This window comes from Pelodiscus sinensis, chromosome 30 (genome assembly GCF_049634645.1).
Source record: "Pelodiscus sinensis isolate JC-2024 chromosome 30, ASM4963464v1, whole genome shotgun sequence".
Lineage (NCBI taxonomy): Eukaryota > Metazoa > Chordata > Testudines > Trionychidae > Pelodiscus > Pelodiscus sinensis.
Genome location: NC_134740.1, coordinates 759,820 through 777,537, shown reverse-complemented (window position 1 = coordinate 777,537; position 17,718 = coordinate 759,820). Strand labels below are relative to the sequence as shown.

The 17,718-nt window shown below is 66.5% G+C and overlaps 3 protein-coding genes across 3 annotated transcripts in view; 1 reads left to right on the top strand and 2 right to left on the bottom strand.

The window, feature by feature from the left end:
• NOP9 (NOP9 nucleolar protein) overlaps nucleotides 1-17,718 on the bottom strand; it is a 340,212-nt gene that overhangs the window by 40,157 nt on the left and 282,337 nt on the right. The gene's annotated exons all lie outside the window — the stretch shown is intronic.
• On the top strand, nucleotides 163-9,410 carry TOX4 (TOX high mobility group box family member 4). The gene is given in 10 exon segments (XM_075912310.1): nucleotides 163-361; nucleotides 3,774-3,842; nucleotides 4,479-4,721; nucleotides 4,936-5,193; nucleotides 5,469-5,756; nucleotides 6,627-6,707; nucleotides 7,110-7,211; nucleotides 7,213-7,779; nucleotides 7,890-8,053; nucleotides 9,199-9,410. Coding segments are annotated over 10 exon segments (1,845 nt in total). The 5' UTR covers nucleotides 163-355; the 3' UTR covers nucleotides 9,266-9,410.
• On the bottom strand, nucleotides 9,526-16,329 carry METTL3 (methyltransferase 3, N6-adenosine-methyltransferase complex catalytic subunit). The gene is made up of 11 exons (XM_075912309.1): nucleotides 16,150-16,329; nucleotides 14,797-14,987; nucleotides 14,208-14,606; nucleotides 13,780-13,955; nucleotides 13,110-13,326; nucleotides 12,521-12,708; nucleotides 12,339-12,377; nucleotides 12,135-12,243; nucleotides 11,990-12,055; nucleotides 11,561-11,673; nucleotides 9,526-9,676 (listed from the first exon to the last, which is right to left on the bottom strand). Exons 1-11 carry the CDS (start codon nucleotides 16,241-16,243, stop codon nucleotides 9,565-9,567), a joined length of 1,704 nt encoding a protein of 567 aa, XP_075768424.1. The 5' UTR covers nucleotides 16,244-16,329; the 3' UTR covers nucleotides 9,526-9,564.

The window sequence follows — 17,718 nt, the reverse complement described above, 5'->3', positions numbered from 1 at the left end:
GCCTCCACACTTTGTCAACTCTATGGCGCCACTTCCGGTCGCGCTAGCCTCCACCCTTTGTCAACTCCATGGTTCCACTTCCGGTCGCGCTAGCCTTTACCCCTTCTCAACTCTATGGCGCCACTTCCGGTGCCGCTCTGTCTCGTGACCAGGCCCGTCTCTACTGTTCTCTTTCCGGCACCCCTCCAGCCCCTCCTTGGCAACCGGGTCGCGGGCCCGTCTCCAGGGCCGCGCCACTTGCGGCCGGCACCGGAAGTGACGCCACACACCGGAGACGGGGGGCGATTTCCGGTTCCGGGCAAGGACTCGGAGGGTCGGGTCGGGTCGCTCAGTCGCGGAGGCGGCCACTGGGACCATGGAGGTGAGAGGGGGCGGGGCTGGGAGGGGGCTGGGTTTGTGGGGGTGGGGGATTTGGCGGCTGGGCTAGGTGGGGGCTGTGGGGCTGGGTTTGTGGGGGGTGGGGGATTTGGCGGCTGGGCTAGGTGGGGGCTGTGGGGCTGGGTTTGTGGGGGGTGGGGGGATTTGGCGGCTGGGCTAGGTGGGGGCTGTGGGGCTGGGTGTGTGGGGGGTGGGGGGATTTGGCGGCTGGGCTAGGTGGGGCTGTGGGGCTGGGTTTGTGGGGGGTGGGGGGATTTGGCGGCTGGGCTAGGTGGGGGCTGTGGGGCTGGGTTTGTGGGGGGTGGGGGGATTTGGCGGCTGGGCTAGGTGGGGGCTGTGGGGCTGGGTTTGTGGGGGGTGGGGGGATTTGGCGGCTGGGCTAGGTGGGGCTGGGTGTGTGGGGGGTGGGGGGATTTGGCGGCTGGGCTAGGTGGGGGCTGTGGGGCTGGGTTTGTGGGGGGTGGGGGGATTTGGCGGCTGGGCTAGGTGGGGGCTGTGGGGCTGGGTTTGTGGGGGGTGGGGGGATTTGGCGGCTGGGCTAGGTGGGGGCTGTGGGGCTGGGTTTGTGGGGGGTGGGGGGATTTGGCGGCTGGGCTAGGTGGGGCTGTGGGGCTGGGTGTGTGGGGGGTGGGGGGATTTGGCGGCTGGGCTAGGTGGGGCTGTGGGGCTGGGTTTGTGGGGGGTGGGGGGATTTGGCGGCTGGGCTAGGTGGGGGCTGTGGGGCTGGGTTTGTGGGGGGTGGGGGGATTTGGCGGCTGGGCTAGGTGGGGGCTGTGGGGCTGGGTTTGTGGGGGGTGGGGGGATTTGGCGGCTGGGCTAGGTGGGGGCTGTGGGGCTGGGTTTGTGGGGGGTGGGGGATTTGGCGGCTGGGCTAGGTGGGGGCTGTGGGGCTGGGTTTGTGGGGGGTGGGGGGATTTGGCGGCTGGGCTAGGTGGGGGCTGTGGGGCTGGGTTTGTGGGGGGTGGGGGGATTTGGCGGCTGGGCTAGGTGGGGCTGGGTGTGTGGGGGGTGGGGGGATTTGGCGGCTGGGCTAGGTGGGGGCTGTGGGGCTGGGTTTGTGGGGGTGGGGGGATTTGGCGGCTGGGCTAGGTGGGGGCTGTGGGGCTGGGTTTGTGGGGGGTGGGGGATTTGGCGGCTGGGCTAGGTGGGGCTGTGGGGCTGGGAGGGGGTGGGGGGATTTGGCGGCTGGGCTAGGTGGGGCTGGGTGTGTGGGGGGTGGGGGGATTTGGCGGCTGGGCTAGGTGGGGGCTGTGGGGCTGGGTTTGTGGGGGGTGGGGGGATTTGGCGGCTGGGCTAGGTGGGGGCTGTGGGGCTGGGTTTGTGGGGGGTGGGGGGATTTGGCGGCTGGGCTAGGTGGGGCTGTGGGGCTGGGTTTGTGGGGGGTGGGGGGATTTGGCGGCTGGGCTAGGTGGGGGCTGTGGGGCTGGGTTTGTGGGGGGTGGGGGGATTTGGCGGCTGGGCTAGGTGGGGGCTGTGGGGCTGGGTTTGTGGGGGGTGGGGGGATTTGGCGGCTGGGCTAGGTGGGGGCTGTGGGGCTGGGTTTGTGGGGGTGGGGGGATTTGGCGGCTGGGCTAGGTGGGGGCTGTGGGGCTGGGTTTGTGGGGGGTGGGGGATTTGGCGGCTGGGCTAGGTGGGGGCTGTGGGGCTGGGTTTGTGGGGGTGGGGGGATTTGGCGGCTGGGCTAGGTGGGGGCTGTGGGGCTGGGTTTGTGGGGGGTGGGGGGATTTGGCGGCTGGGCTAGGTGGGGGCTGTGGGGCTGGGTTTGTGGGGGGTGGGGGGATTTGGCGGCTGGGCTAGGTGGGGGCTGTGGGGCTGGGTTTGTGGGGGGTGGGGGGATTTGGCGGCTGGGCTAGGTGGGGGCTGTGGGGCTGGGTTTGTGGGGGGTGGGGGATTTGGCGGCTGGGCTAGGTGGGGGCTGTGGGGCTGGGTTTGTGGGGGGTGGGGGGATTTGGCGGCTGGGCTAGGTGGGGGCTGTGGGGCTGGGTTTGTGGGGGGTGGGGGGATTTGGCGGCTGGGCTAGGTGGGGGCTGTGGGGCTGGGTTTGTGGGGGGTGGGGGATTTGGCGGCTGGGCTAGGTGGGGGCTGTGGGGCTGGGTTTGTGGGGGTGGGGGGATTTGGCGGCTGGGCTAGGTGGGGGCTGTGGGGCTGGGTTTGTGGGGGGTGGGGGGATTTGGCGGCTGGGCTAGGTGGGGCTGGGTGTGTGGGGGGTGGGGGGATTTGGCGGCTGGGCTAGGTGGGGGCTGTGGGGCTGGGTTTGTGGGGGGTGGGGGGATTTGGCGGCTGGGCTAGGTGGGGGCTGTGGGGCTGGGTTTGTGGGGGGTGGGGGGATTTGGCGGCTGGGCTAGGTGGGGGCTGTGGGGCTGGGTTTGTGGGGGGTGGGGGATTTGGCGGCTGGGCTAGGTGGGGGCTGTGGGGCTGGGTTTGTGGGGGGTGGGGGGATTTGGCGGCTGGGCTAGGTGGGGGCTGTGGGGCTGGGTTTGTGGGGGGTGGGGGGATTTGGCGGCTGGGCTAGGTGGGGGCTGTGGGGCTGGGTTTGTGGGGGGTGGGGGATTTGGCGGCTGGGCTAGGTGGGGCTGTGGGGCTGGGTTTGTGGGGGGTGGGGGGATTTGGCGGCTGGGCTAGGTGGGGGCTGTGGGGCTGGATTTGTGGGGGGTGGGGGGATTTGGCGGGTGAGCTAGGTGGGTAGTGGGGGGCTGGGGTGAAGTCAGCAGCTCAGCTGTGTCCTGCCCGTAGTGCCCCCCCCCTGGGAGCCAGCCCTTCTGCCCTCCAGAGGTGTGTTGGCTGCGGCGGCCAGTCGGGCTCTGGCACCGGCCTGATTGCTCCAGCGGACGCTGTGTCTCTCGAAGCGGCGGCGCCGTATACGGGTGCAGCGCTGCCCGCTCCAGAGCCCAGCGCCGGTCTGGACGAGGCCTGATGCCCAGGTAGTGAAGGGGCTGCGTCTCAACCCACGGGCCCTCCTGCCTTTCTCTGGGGACGCGAATCCCACCCCTGCCTGCCAATGGTGTCAAACTGGTTTGGTTGGTTTGACTCGCACTTGGAATCTTCCCGGCGCTGGATGCTGGTTTCGGTGTCCACTTACTGCTCACACCAGCCTGACTGAAATGTAAGACACCTTTGAGGGGCAAAGAACCCGTGAGCCAGGCCTTGTCCACACTTCAAGGGATGTCCGTATGTCACCGACTCGCTGTTTAACCAATAAGCATCACCTTGTCGGTTAATGGTGTCAGTGACACTCAGCCAGTCCTTGAGGGGCGGCTTTGCTGCGGGTAACTGTGTAATCAGTAGTTATATGGTTACCTACTTAGCCGACTCTTAACATCCCTACTTACACGTGGTGGTGTGAAAGTCACGCCGAAAGCTCCCTCCCCCTACATCTCCTTTTCTGTCTCCTGTAGTTCCCTGGAGGAAACGACAACTACCTAGCCATCACGGGGGCGGCCCACCCCTTCCTGTCGGGGGCGGAGGTGAGAGGTGCTGAGGCCAGGAGTGGAAAACGGGAGATGGATTTGGGAAGGGGGCCGAGCAGAGCCCATGGATGGAGGCTGGAGCTGGCCCATGGGAGATACGGGCTCACCTGGAACTGAGCAAGGAGCAGAGGCAGCTAGAGGAACCCAAGATGTTCTGTTGCCTGAGGGGGCTGTGGCTTGGCCAGCATGGAGCGTGTCTCTGGCCAGGCTAGGGTGGAAGAGGCTGCCTGCCATCACGGTGGTCGCCCGCTGGGTGTGCTGGTCCCTGGTGCTGTGGGACTTGCAGAGAGGTGCTCGGGGCGAAGTGGTGGGGGTGTCTTTGCCTCAGAGATGTTATAGCCATGTTGCTGTTCTGAAGGAAGAGTGGGACCCCTGGGGTCTGGCTCACTGAAGGGATCTCTCTGAGGGAAGGCTTAAAAGATGGGGCATGCTACAGATTCTGACCCTGGCCTGGGGAGGAGCAGCAGCGGGTACTCGGGTGAGGGGGTGGCCTGGCCTGGGGAGGAGCAGCAGCGGGTACTCAGGTGAGGGGGTGGCCTGGCCAGAGGAGGGCAGCAGTGGGTACCAGGAAGACGGGGGCCCGGGTTGGCCGGAGCAGGGGGCACTGACTCTGCATCTCTCCCCTTTCTGCAGACGTTCCACACGCCTAGCCTGGGGGACGAGGAGTTTGAGATACCACCCATCCCCCTAGATGCCGACCCTTCACTGGCAGTCTCTGACGTGGTGGGGCACTTTGATGAGCTGGGGGACCCCGGCAGTGCGCCCGACACCGGCTTCTCTACTCAGTATGGCGTGCAGGGCCTCGACATGCCCGTGGGCATGAACCACGGCCTCATGGAGCAGGGCGGCGGGCTCCTGGCAGGGGGGCTGGCCATGGTGAGGGCCTGGGCAGGGCAAGGGGTGGGGTGGACAGATGGTGTTGCAAGGCGCTGCCCGGGAGAGGCACTGTGCTCTTCATGGGTGGCTGGGGGGTTCGTGCTGGGAGGGCTGGTACCAGAACACAGCAGGCTGGAGGATTGCAGGGGGCTGGTGCTGCAGAGGGCAGTGCCTCCCTGTGCCAGCTCCCCAGCTTTGTGTCTGTCCCCCCCAGGACCTGGATCACTCCATGGGCACCCAGTACAACGCCAACCCACCCGTCACCATCGACGTGCCCATGAGCCCTGGGGCACTGATGGGGCATGGCCAGCTGACCACCATCGACCAGTCCGAGCTCAGCTCCCAGTTGGGCCTGAGCCTGGGGGCGGCCCCCATCCTGCCGCCTGCTGCCCCCTCGCCTGAGGAGCGGCTCTCCACTACACCCTCCCCCACCAGCTCCCTGCAGGAGGATGAGGCTGAGGAGTTCAGACGGGTGAGATGCTGCTGGCCCGGCCGGCACCCACGCCTCCTCCCCTCAGCCTGGCCAGCTTCCATCCCACACATGGGCCCCGCTGCCATCCACATTTCCTGGCCCCCATGGGCTCAGTTGCGCCCCTTGGCTCTGCCAGTGCCCCTTTTTCCTGTTCTGTGCCCCTCCACAGCTCTGCTGGCTCCTACAGGCCCCACTGGGCCCTGCTAGTGCTCAAAGCTCCTGCCCTCTGGCCCCACCTTTGTGCTGCAGAAGGTGACACCTGCCTTTCTCTCCAGCAACAGCAACAGCAACAGCAGCAGCAGCAGCAGCAGCAGCAGCAGCAGGTGGTGCCAGCCCAGAAGGCCGCGCCGGCAGTGCTGGACACGGGACGGAAGCAGAAACCTGCCAAGAAGCAGAAGAAGAAGAAGGACCCGAACGAGCCGCAGAAGCCAGTCTCGGCCTACGCCCTATTCTTCCGTGACACACAGGCCGCCATTAAGGGCCAGAACCCCAATGCCACCTTTGGGGAGGTCTCCAAGATCGTGGCCTCCATGTGGGACAGCTTGGGCGAGGAGCAGAAACAGGTGGGGGCAGGCGGGGATCACAGATTATCATAGAACATTAGGACTGGAAGGGACCTCGAGAGGTCATCGAGTCCAGTCCCCTGCCCTCATGGCAGGACCCAGCACTGTCTAGACCATCCCTGATAGACGTTTATCTAACCTGCTCTTCAATATCTCCAGAGATGGGGAGTCCACAACCTCCCTGGGCAACTTATTCCAGTGTTTAACCAGCCTGACAGGAAGTTTTTCCTAATGTCCAACCTAAACCTCCCTTGCTGCAGTTTAAGTCCATTGATTCTTGTCCTGTCCTCAGAGGCCAGGAAGAATAATTTTCTCCCTCCTCCTTTTGACACCCTTTTAGATACCTGAAAACCACTCTCATGTCCCCTCTCAGTCTTCTCCTTTCCAAACTAGACAAGCCCAGTTCTTTCCGTCTTCCTGCACAGCTCATGTTCTCCAGACCTTTCATCATTCTTGTTCCTCTCTGGACTTTCTCCGATTTCTCCACATCTTTCTTGAAATGTGGTGCCCAGAACTGGACACAGTACTCCAGCTGAGGCCTGACCAGCACAGAGTAGAGCGGAAGAATGACTCCTCGTGTCTTGCTCACAACACTCCTGTCAATGCCGCCTAGAATCATGTTGGCTTTCTTTGCAACAGTGTCACACTGTTGACTCGTATTTAGCTTGTGGTCCACTCTGACCCCTAGATCCCTTTCTGCCGTACTCCTTCCTAGACAGTCACTTCCCATTCTGTGTGTGTGAAATGGATTGGACGTTGAGCGAGGGGGGCTGAGTACAGGCAGGTGAGGGAGGGGCGAGGGTGGCTGGGCTAGGAGCAGGCAGGTGGGATGGGATGGGCATTGCTGTTGACTCTGTTCCTCCTGGCCAGGTGTACAAGCGGAAGACAGAGGCGGCGAAGAAGGAGTATCTGAAGGCGCTGGCGGCTTATCGGGCCATCCAGGTGTGTCAGGTAAGGGGGCCAGGCCCCCACGCCCGCCACAGCTGGGCTGGCCTGCTCCCATGTCTCTGAGTCCCCTCGCTGCCCCCGGCAGGACACTCACTGGCTCAGTGGGTTTGTGTCACTCTCCATCCTGTACCGGGCATCGGCACTCAGCCCTATGTGGCTGGTCCGTGCCCCATGGATCTCAAGCAGGCTGGGCTTGCTGGAGAGGGGAGAGGAGAGGATGTGGAGGGGGCAGGTTAGAGCAAACGGCCCAGGCAGTCCAGTGAAACCATAGCAGGTTCTCCGAAGGCCCTGGCTCAGCAGCCTGTCCCCAGCACTCCTCTCTGGTGGGCTGCCCTGCACGGTTCGGGTCTCCTGGGGCCCTGCCCTACTTTCTTGGCTCTTGGGCTAATCTCTCTTCCTCTGCAGACGGCAGCCGAGACGCCGGAGCTGGACCTGACCCCGGCACCGCCCCCAGCTGCTGCTCAGCCGTCACCAACTCCTGCCCCTGCCACCCCCCTCGCCAGTTCTGGAGTCCCCGCCAGCTGCCCCCCCACCAGCGCCCGCCCCCGGAAACCTCTGCTCCCCACCGACGGCAACCCCCAGCTTCACCAAGATCATCATCCCCAAGCAGATCCTGCCATCCTCGCTGGCCGTGTCCTCGCAGGGCGGTGTGGTCACCGTCATCCCCGTCACCTCCCGGGGGCTGCAGCTGGGCACGGGCGCCACGCAGATCGTCACCCGCTCTGTGCTGCAGGCTGCAGCCGCCGCCGCCGCCGCCTCCATGCAGTTGCCCCGGCTCCAGCCCCCGCCCCTGCAGCAGATGCCCCCGCCCCAGCCCGCCGCTGGGACCCAGGTGGCTGTGCTGCAGCCCCCTCCGCCCCTGCAGGCCATGCAGCAGCCCCCGCTGCAGCAGAAGGTGCGGCTCCACCTGCAGCAGCAGCCCCCGCCCCTGCAGATCAAAATCCTGCCCCCACCAGCCCTGCAGATCCAGCCCGTGGCCCTGCAGCCTGAGGAGGCCAGTCCTGAGCGGCCCAGCCCAGAGCCTCAGGGCTCCCCGGAGCCCGTGGAGATGATCACGGCTGATGTGGTGCCCGAGGTATGGGGGCCGGTGGGGAGGGGTAACCTGGGGGACAGGTTGGGTGCTGAGGGGAGGGATTACAGTGACCAGAGGGGCAGGTGACCACCGCCTCCCCCCCTTGTGTGCAGGTGGAGTCCCCAACGCAGATGGACGTGGAGCTGGTGTCGGAGTCGCCCGTGGCGCTGTCGCCGCGACCCCGCTGCGTGCGCTCCGGCTGCGCCAACCCGCCTGTGCCCAGCACCGACTGGGACAACGAATACTGCAGCAGCGAGTGCGTCGTCAAGCACTGCAGGTGAGGGGGCAGCTGTGTCCGTGCCCCCCAACCAGGGATGTGAGCGCTGTGCTCATGACACCTGTCTCCCCCAAACACCCCCTTTCTGTCCCAGAGCAGGGACCTGGGGGCTAGATCCCCCCACTCTGTACCCCCCCAAACACCCCCTTTCTGTCCCGGAGCAGGGACCTGGGGGCTAGATCCCCCCACTCTGTACCCCCCAAACACCCCCTTTCTGTCCCGGAGCAGGGACCTGGGGGCTAGATCCCTCCGCTCTGTGCCCCCCAAACACCCCCTTTCTGTCCCTGAGCAGGGATGTGTGGGCTAGATCCCCCCACTCTGTGCCCCCCAAACACCCCCCTTCTGTCCCGGAGCAGGGACCTGGGGGCTAGATCCCCCCCCCGTGTCCCCCAAACACCCCCTTTCTGTCCCGGAGCAGGGACGTGGCGGCTAGATCCCCCCTGTGTCCCCCAAACACCTCCTTTCTGTCTTGGGGCAGGGACGTGTGGGCTAGATCCCCCCACTCTGTGCCCCCCAAACACCCCCTTTCTGCCCCAGGGCAGGGACCTGGGGGCTAGATCCCCCCACTCTGTGCCCCCCAAACACCCCCCTTCTGTCCCGGAGCAGGGACCTGGGGGCTAGATCCCCCCCCCCCGTGTCCCCCAAACACCCCCTTTCTGTCCCGGAGCAGGGACGTGGCGGCTAGATCCCCCCCTGTGTCCCCCAAACACCTCCTTTCTGTCTTGGGGCAGGGATGTGTGGGCTAGATCCCCCCACTCTGTGCCCCCCAAACACCCCCTTTCTGCCCCAGGGCAGGGACCTGGGGGCTAGATCCCCCCACTCTGTGCCCCCCAAACACCCCTTTTCTGTCCCGGAGCAGGGACGTGGGGGCTAGATCCCCCACTCTGTGTCCCCCAAACACCCCCTTTCTGTCCCGGAGCAGGGACGTGGGGGCTAGATCCCCCACTCTGTGCCCCCCAAACACCCCCTTTCTGTCCCGGGGCAGGAACGTGGGGGCTAGATCCCCCCACTCTGTGCCCCCCAAACTTGCCCCCCTGCCTGTCCTGGGGCAGGGACCTGGGCACTGTGCCCCCAGCCTCTTCCTGCGTTGTGTTCCATGGGCGCTGCCCCCCCCCACCTCTGACGCTCACTGTCTCCCTTCCCAGGGACGTGTTCCTGGCCTGGCTGGCTTCCCGCAATTCCAACAGCAGCAGCGTGGTGTTTGTGAAGTGAACAGCCGGCTGGGGCTGCACCAGCAGCTCAGACTGTGGGGCTGGGCCGGCGCAGATGCTGCAGGGCACCGAGGGGCGGCCGGGACGGGCACAGACTTTGTTTTCTACGGTTCTCTTTGGAGCTGATTAAAGGGGGCGGGGCCAGAGCTGCTTGTGCCACTTATTGGGGAGGGAGCACAGGCCCCCTGGCCGCCAGTGCAGTCCTGAGCCCCCTCCCCGGGGGCTGCCTGTTCCCAGCGCCAGGAGCTGCCTGGTCCCAGCATCGGTTCTCGTGTTTTATTACAAAATACCCCCCTTCCCCTACATGTTCTTGGGCTTGGAGATGATGCCGTCAGGGTAGCGCTGCTTGAACTGCGCCACCACGTCCGGGTCCAGCAGGTGGATGCCGTCCAGCTGGTTGCCCAGGGTGATCCTGGCCAGAAGAGAAGGTGGAGTGAGAATGTGCCCGGGGAGGCTGCCAGCAGGGGAGGGGCTCGAGAGACAGCCCGCAGGGGAGGGGCTCGAGAGACAGCCCACAGGGGAGGGGCTCGAGAGACAGCAGGCAGGGCCTCTGGTGCCGGGGGACACCATCAGCAAGGGTGGGGCTAGAGAGACAGCCGGCAGGGCCCTGGTGCCGGGGGACACACCAGCACAGGGACTGAGCTAGACCCAGCCGGCAGGGCCTCTGGTGCCGGGGGACACACCAGCACAGGGACTGAGCTAGACCCAGCCGGCAGGGCCTCTGGTGCCGGGGGACACACCAGCACAGGGACTGAGCTAGACCCAGCCGGCAGGGCCTCTGGTGCCGGGGGACACACCAGCACAGGGACTGAGCTAGACCCAGCCGGCAGGGCCTCTGGTGCCGGGGGACACACCAGCACAGGGACTGAGCTAGACCCAGCCGGCAGGGCCTCTGGTGCCGGGGGACACACGAGCACAGGGACTGAGCTAGACCCAGCCGGCAGGGCCTCTGGTGCCGGGGGACACACCAGCACAGGGACTGAGCTAGACCCAGCTGGCAGGGCCTCTGGTGCCGGGGGAGACACGAGCACAGGGACTGAGCTAGACCCAGCTGGCAGGGCCTCTGGTGCCGGGGGACACACGAGCACAGGGACTGAGCTAGACCCAGCCGGCAGGGCCTCTGGTGCCGGGGGGACACACCAGCACAGGGACTGAGCTAGACCCAGCCGGCAGGGCCTCTGGTGCCGGGGGACACACGAGCACAGGGACTGAGCTAGACCCAGCCGGCAGGGCCTCTGGTGCCGGGGGACACACGAGCACAGGGACTGAGCTAGAGAGACAGCCGGCAGGGCCTCTGGTGCCGGGGGACACACCAGCACAGGGACTGAGCTAGACCCAGCTGGCAGGGCCTCTGGTGCCGGGGGAGACACGAGCACAGGGACTGAGCTAGACCCAGCTGGCAGGGCCTCTGGTGCCGGGGGACACACGAGCACAGGGACTGAGCTAGACCCAGCCGGCAGGGCCTCTGGTGCCGGGGGACACACCAGCACAGGGACTGAGCTAGAGAGACAGCCGGCAGGGACCCTGGTGCCGGGGGACACACCAGCACAGGGACTGAGCTAGAGAGACAGCCGGCAGGGCCTCTAGTGCCGGGGGACACACCAGCACAGGGACTGAGCTAGACCCAGCTGGCAGGGCCTCTGGTGCCGGGGGACACACCAGCACAGGGACTGAGCTAGACCCAGCCGGCAGGGCCTCTGGTGCCGGGGGACACACCAGCACAGGGACTGAGCTAGAGAGACAGCCGGCAGGGACCCTGGTGCCGGGGGACACACCAGCACAGGGACTGAGCTAGAGAGACAGCCGGCAGGGCCTCTAGTGCCGGGGGACACACCAGCACAGGGACTGAGCTAGACCCAGCTGGCAGGGCCTCTGGTGCCGGGGGACACACCAGCACAGGGACTGAGCTAGACCCAGCCGGCAGGGCCTCTGGTGCCGGGGGACACACCAGCACAGGGACTGAGCTAGAGAGACAGCCGGCAGGGACCCTGGTGCCGGGGGACACACCAGCACAGGGACTGAGCTAGAGAGACAGCCGGCAGGGCCTCTAGTGCCGGGGGACACACCAGCACAGGGACTGAGCTAGACCCAGCCGGCAGGGCGTCTGGTGCCGGGGGACACACCAGCACAGGGACTGAGCTAGACCCAGCCGGCAGGGACCCTGGTGCCTGTGGACACCACCAGCACGGGTGGGGCCCTGATGCCTGGGAGGCTGCCGGCATGGACAGGGTTAGACAGTCGGCAGGGGCCCAAGCAGGTGCCAAAATGGGCTGGGCTGGAACGTTGGGCTGCTCACCAGTTGGGCTGCACGTTGTGGGGGCGGCCGAAGAGCTCAATCTTGCGGGTGCCAGGGGAGAGGCGCTCGATCATACCATAGATCTCGTCCGGCTTGTGGCTGGTGGAGCGGACCTGCAGGAGGAAGTGGATGGAGGGGGCTGTGGGGAGGAGGGAGTGGATGTTGGAGGGGGCCGCGGGGAGCAGGGCAGGAGGGAGCGGACGTTGGAGGGGGCCGCGGGGAGCAGGGCAGGAGGGAGCGGACGTTGGAGGGGGCCGCGGGGAGCAGGGCAGGAGGGAGCGGACGTTGGAGGGGGCCGCAGGGAGCAGGGCAGGAGGGAGCGGACGTTGGAGGGGGCCGCGGGGAGCAGGGCAGGAGGGGGTGGACGTTGGAGGGGGCCCTGGGGAGCAGGGCAGGAGCGCCAGTCGCTCCTAGCGGGGCTGGACTTACCTCAGCCACGATGACATCGCAGTCCAGGCCCCGGTTGAAGCCCTGGGGGTTCCCCTTGACCCCCACCTGCAGAGGGGAAAGGGGCTGAGTGGAGCCCAGAGAGCACTCCCAGAGCATCTGGCCCAGCCCCCGGTGCCCCCCATACCAGGCAGTGCTCCTTGCCATGGTTCAGCCAGTGCCCTGTCCGCCCCGTGCGGATGATTCGCTGCAGCTGGTTGGTTTTCACCCAGATGATCTCGTCCACCCGCTCGTACCTGGGATAAAAAGCAGGGGGGGGGGGGGGGAGTGTGTCAGTGAGGGGGAGGCAGCATCACGGGGGGGGGGGGAGAGGGGGCAATGACTCACTCACCCCCAGAGATTGAGGCACTCGCGGCCCAGCTCCATGGCCCTGTGGGGAGAGTGAGGGGTGAGATGCTGAAGGGCTCCAGAGCCACCCTCCACCAGGGATCCCCAAAGCCGCATCTGCCCCAATGCCAGTGCCCAGCCCCGCCTGGGACCGGACCCCGCTCAGCCAGGGCCTCCCCCGCGTACCGACCAGTGACCCAGAGGAAGAGGAAGCCTTCGTCCTGCAGCACCGGGATGTTGAGGCGCCGCATTTCGTCGTCGGTCAGGGTGCCGTAGGGCAGCTCCATGTGGATGTCCCAGGGTGGGTCGGCCATGACCACTGCGAACTTCCCCAGGATGCTGACGTCCAGGTAGCGGATGTCACAGCAGATCCACTGCAGGGGGGTGCGTGTCAGAGACAAAACGGGAACCTCTAGCCCAGCCCCAGGCTGCTGCTGGGGTGTCAGACGCCCCCAGGGCCTCCATCTCCCAAAATGGCTCAGGCTGCTGATGGGGCCACAGGCATGTGTCAGGCTCCCTGCCCCTAATGGGACCCCCAGAGCCACTTCATCCCACAACCCTGTTTATCAGCCCCCCACCCTTCAAACCTGCCCCCAGCGACCTGACAGCTCCACTCTGGCTCCAGCATCCCCCCACATCCTGCTCTCCGGGTACAACAGACCCACAGTGGGTGGGGGGCAGTGCCCAAGGCCCCCCATGCCTTCCCCCATCAGCCTCCCATGACCCCAGCCCTACTGCCGGTCCCACCCCTCCCTACTTGCTGCGCTCATGGTACCTGTGGGGGGAAGAGGCGGTCGATGCTGGGGTCCCCGCCCACTGCCTGGGGCAGCGCCAGTTCCTGCCCAGGGTTGTGCTCGTGGCCCCCGGGGGCCGCTAGGTCAGCGCAGGCGTCGATCTCATAGTGCACGTACTTGCAGGTGTCCATGTGGAAGCAGGTGTTGAGGAAGGAGCAGTCGCCCAGGGACTCATCTGTGTGCTTGTTAATAATGCGCCTGGGCAGACGCGGGGAAGGGAAAGATACACGGACGTGGAACCCAGGTGTCCGGGTTATCGACCCTGCCCTTCGCCCAGCTGGACCTCTCCCCTCCCAGAGCCCAGGGCCCAAGCCCACCAGCCCCACTCCCTCCTAGAGATGGGAGAGAACCGGCTCTAACCCACCAACCCCCCCCTTCCCAGAGCTGCAGAGAATCCAGGCGCCCCGGCTCTAACCCACCAACCCCCCCCTTCCCAGAGCTGCAGAGAATCCAGGCGCCCCGGCTCTAACCCACCAACCCCCCCTTCCCAGAGCTGCAGAGAATCCAGGCGCTCCGGCTCTAACCCACCAACGCCCCCCCCCCTCCCCTTCCCAGAGCTGCAGAGAACCCGGGCGCTCCGGCTCTAACCCACCAACGCCCCCCCCCCCCCTTCCCAGAGCTGCAGAGAACCCAGGTGTTCTGGGCTCCAACCTGAAGTGCAGCTTGCGGCAGGGCCGCTCGGCGTCCGTGGCTTTCACGCACTCCTCCTTGGTGCCATAGTCACAGAACTCCTGCACCTGGGCGCGGCCACGCGACCGGAACTTCTCCACGATCGACTGCTCCTTGGCCGTTGTGGTGTTCAGCAGCTCCAGGATCTCCTGGCTCACCTGGGGGGTGGGAGAGCAAGGAGAAGAACCCAGGAGTCTGGGGTTCCCTTCCCCCCCATCCCACTCTGCTCCCAGGTGTTGGGAGAGAACCCAGGAGACTGGGCTCCCAGCTCTAGATCCCACTCACTGTAGAGCCAGAGCAAGAAAGTCCCCTGGCTCTGTGCCCCCTGCCCTCCCACCTGAGCAGGGAGAGGACCCAGCATTGGATCCCCATCCAATGGCCAGGGTGGGACCCAGGTGTCCGGCTGGTACCTTCTTACTCTGCTGCTCCTTGGTGGACTGTTGGCTCAACAGGCTCTCAATCTCCAGGTCCAGGTCGGATGCCTGCTTCCGAGACTTCTTGGCCGGCTCCTTGGCCGGCTCCAAGGCGGCTGAGGCAGAGGGAGCAGTGCCGGCGGGGGAAGAAACAGCACCCCCAGTCTCCTGCTCTGCCCATCGCTTCTGGCCCCCAGTGCTGCCCTGCTCTGCAGGGCCCTTGCGCTCTGCCACGGCGCCCATCATGGCTGAGAGCTTGGAGTGGTCAGCGTAAGTGACCAGCGTGGGCTGCTCCTCATCGTCCTGCAACAGCCCCCGGCGCACCTCGATCAACTCCTGCGCCGCAAACTTCTGTAGAAGGCCCTCCACGCTGCGCTGGGTGACGGGCGCCTCTGGCTGCAGGACACACAGGGTGGTGGGGCAGGGCAAGTGTGGAGTCACCCCCCAAGTTACCCCCAGAGAGGGAGAGAGGGGTTAGCACGTCAGTGGATCTCCTGAGCTGGGGAAGGAGGGAACAGCCCAGGAGATGGGGAAGAGGGCTCTGCAGCATCAGTGGGGGTGCAGGGGAATGGGGCTGGGCTCTCACCGTAGAGATGGCCAGGCAGATGGAGAGGGCATCAGTGGGCAGAGCCAGTCCCAGGTCGGAGAGGTGCTGCAGCAGCTTCTTCTCCAGCTCGGGGTCCGTGGCCAGCTCCCTGGCGGCATTGCTGGGCGTGGGGGCTGCGGGCACCGGACTGTCGCTGCGGAAGGGTGACACCAGCTCTGGGTTCCTGAGATCTGAGGAGAGAAACAGGATGAGGCCAGGCAGCCTGCTGGGCCGTTGCTCCCACCCCCCCCCCCCCCCGCCAGGCAGCCTGCTGGGCCGCTGCTCCCACCCCCCCCCCCACCAGGCAGCCTGCTGGGCCGCTGCTCCCACCCCCCGCACCAGGCAGCCTGCTGGGCCGCTGCTCCCACCCCCCCCCCCGCCAGGCAGCCTGCTGGGCCGCTGCTCCCACCCCCCCCCCCAGGCAGCCTGCTGGGCCGCTGCTCCCACCCCCCCCCCCCCCCCCACCAGGCAGCCTGCTGGGCCGCTGCTCCCACCCCCCGCACCAGGCAGCCTGCTGGGCCGCTGCTCCCACCCCCCCCCCCCCCACCAGGCAGCCTGCTGGGCCGCTGCTCCCACCCCCCGCACCAGGCAGCCTGCTGGGCCGCTGCTCCCACCCCCCCCCGCCAGGCAGCCTGCTGGGCCGCTGCTCCCACCCCCCGCACCAGGCAGCCTGCTGGGCCGCTGCTCCCACCCCCCCCCGCCAGGCAGCCTGCTGGGCCGCTGCTCCCACCCCCCCCCCCCACCAGGCAGCCTGCTGGGCCGCTGCTCCCACCCCACCAGGCAGCCTGCTGGGCCGCTGCTCCCACCCCCCGCACCAGGCAGCCTGCTGGGCCGCTGCTCCCACCCCCCCCGCACCAGGCAGCCTGCTGGGCCGCTGCTCCCACCCCCCCCCCGCCAGGCAGCCTGCTGGGCCGCTGCTCCCACCCCCCCCCCCGCCAGGCAGCCTGCTGGGCCGCTGCTCCCACCCCCCCCCCCCGCCAGGCAGCCTGCTGGGCCGCTGCTCCCACCCCCCGCGCCACCTGGTGCCCTTTGCCCCTCCCCCGCGTCCTGCCCCTGGCCCCCACTCACACCGCTTGCCCTTTGACCCTGTGTCCCCACTGCCCCCGTGCCCTTTGACCCCAACTCCTCAAAGACACCCCACCCCCCACTGCACGGTGCCCTTTGACCTCTGAACCCTTACGGGTTCCTAATGGCCTTGTGCCCTTTGACCCCCACCCCGTGTGCCCTTTGAACTCCACTGACCCCACTTGCCTTCGCGCCCTTTGACCCTGCTCCTGCCCCCTGACCTCACTGCATCACTCGCGCCCTCTGACCCCGCGACCCCTCCCTGCCCTTTGACCCCCCGCAACCCACCCAGCGGATCCTGCTTCCGCCGCCGCTGGAGCCGCTCCCGCAGCGAGTCCAGCTGCTTCTTGTGGGCCTGGATCGAGCTCCACGTGTCCGACATGGTGCGGCCCCGCCGCCCTGCCCGATGCTGCGCCGCCGGGCCGCGAACCCGAGCCGCCGGAAGTGCCTCCGGGGGGACGGGGATAAGACGTGCGCACTTCCGGTTTCTGCCCGCACCGCGAAGGCGCCGCCGCCATAACGTCTGTTGGCAAGCGGGCGCCATCTTGGTTTCGGGTGTTGTGCGCAAGGCAGCCATCTTGGTTAAGGGTATCTTAAGCCACCATCTTGGTTATCTTTTTTTTTTTTTTTTAAATAAGGCGGCCATTTCATTTACTGGCAAACGACGGCCATCTTGCTTTTAAAGCCCTCCCACGGCGGCCATGTCTGGCTCTGGCAAAGTGCGGCCGGCACCGTGGCTAGGGACGAAAGGCGCCGTCTTGGCAGCCATCTTTGTTCCTGGCACTGGCTCGTCATAGGCGTCCCCTGTAGGTGGACTCCGGCCAGCCATGCTGGGGGTTAGGCGCCGGGGCTGCAGCCCGTCAGTGGTGTCTCACATGAAGGCAGGGAACAGAGGGTGTTGCCACCGCCCTACTGCGAAGCCATGGTGGCCATGTTGGTTCCTGGCACGGTCCTGACTGCCATCCCTGCAGGCGCATGAAGGCGGCCATCTTGGTCACTGGCAAGAGGGTGTGAAGCCAGGCCCATCCTGGCACGAAGCAGCCTGGTCCCGATCCTGGGGGCTGATAGACACCATGTGCTCTTCCTCCAGCGCTGTGCGCCCCCAAACAGTGCCCCCTCCCCCACATGCAGCCACCTGTGGGGGCAGCTGGAGAGGGCTGGGTGACAGCACACTCATCCCCCCTGCCCCTCTGCAGTTCACCCCCTCACAGGGGTCCCGACTTCCCCCGCTGCGGGCCACTGCTGCCAATGGGAAACGGGGAAGCGCTGCATTGCCGGCTTCCCATCCCAACTCTGCCAGACCTGCTGGCCTCGAATCCTCCCCTAGCTGCAAAGAACTCCCCAGCAGCCCTGACTTTAGCCTGGGGCTGGCAGGGGGCCACTCTCCCTGGCCACAGGGCAGATGCATGTGGGGGTCTAGTCGGGGGGAAGAGAGGCAAATCACAAGAAGGGCAGCAGGGTTGGACGGAGAGGGAAGGCTGGAGGGGCCCTGCACCAGAGGCAGCTGGGGAGCATTATGGGAAGCTGGCAAGGGAGGGGCAAAGACCCAAGCCAGGAGAGGGGGTATCTGTAATTTGCTGGGGAGCCTGTGCAGCATCCTCGCCCCCAGGAAACATGTACCCCTTGCTGCATGTGAATGTGTGTGTGTCTCTCTCCTGCCCCCTGCCCGGTGTGTGACCGTGCTAGGGGCGTGTATATGTGTGTGTCTCTCCTGCTCCCTGCCCGGTGTGTGACCGTGCTAGGGGCGTGTATATGTGTGTGTCTCTCCTGCCCCCTGCCCGGTGTGTGACCGTGCTAGGGGCGTGTATATGTGTGTGTCTCTCCTGCTCCCTGCCCGGTGTGTGACCGTGCTAGGGG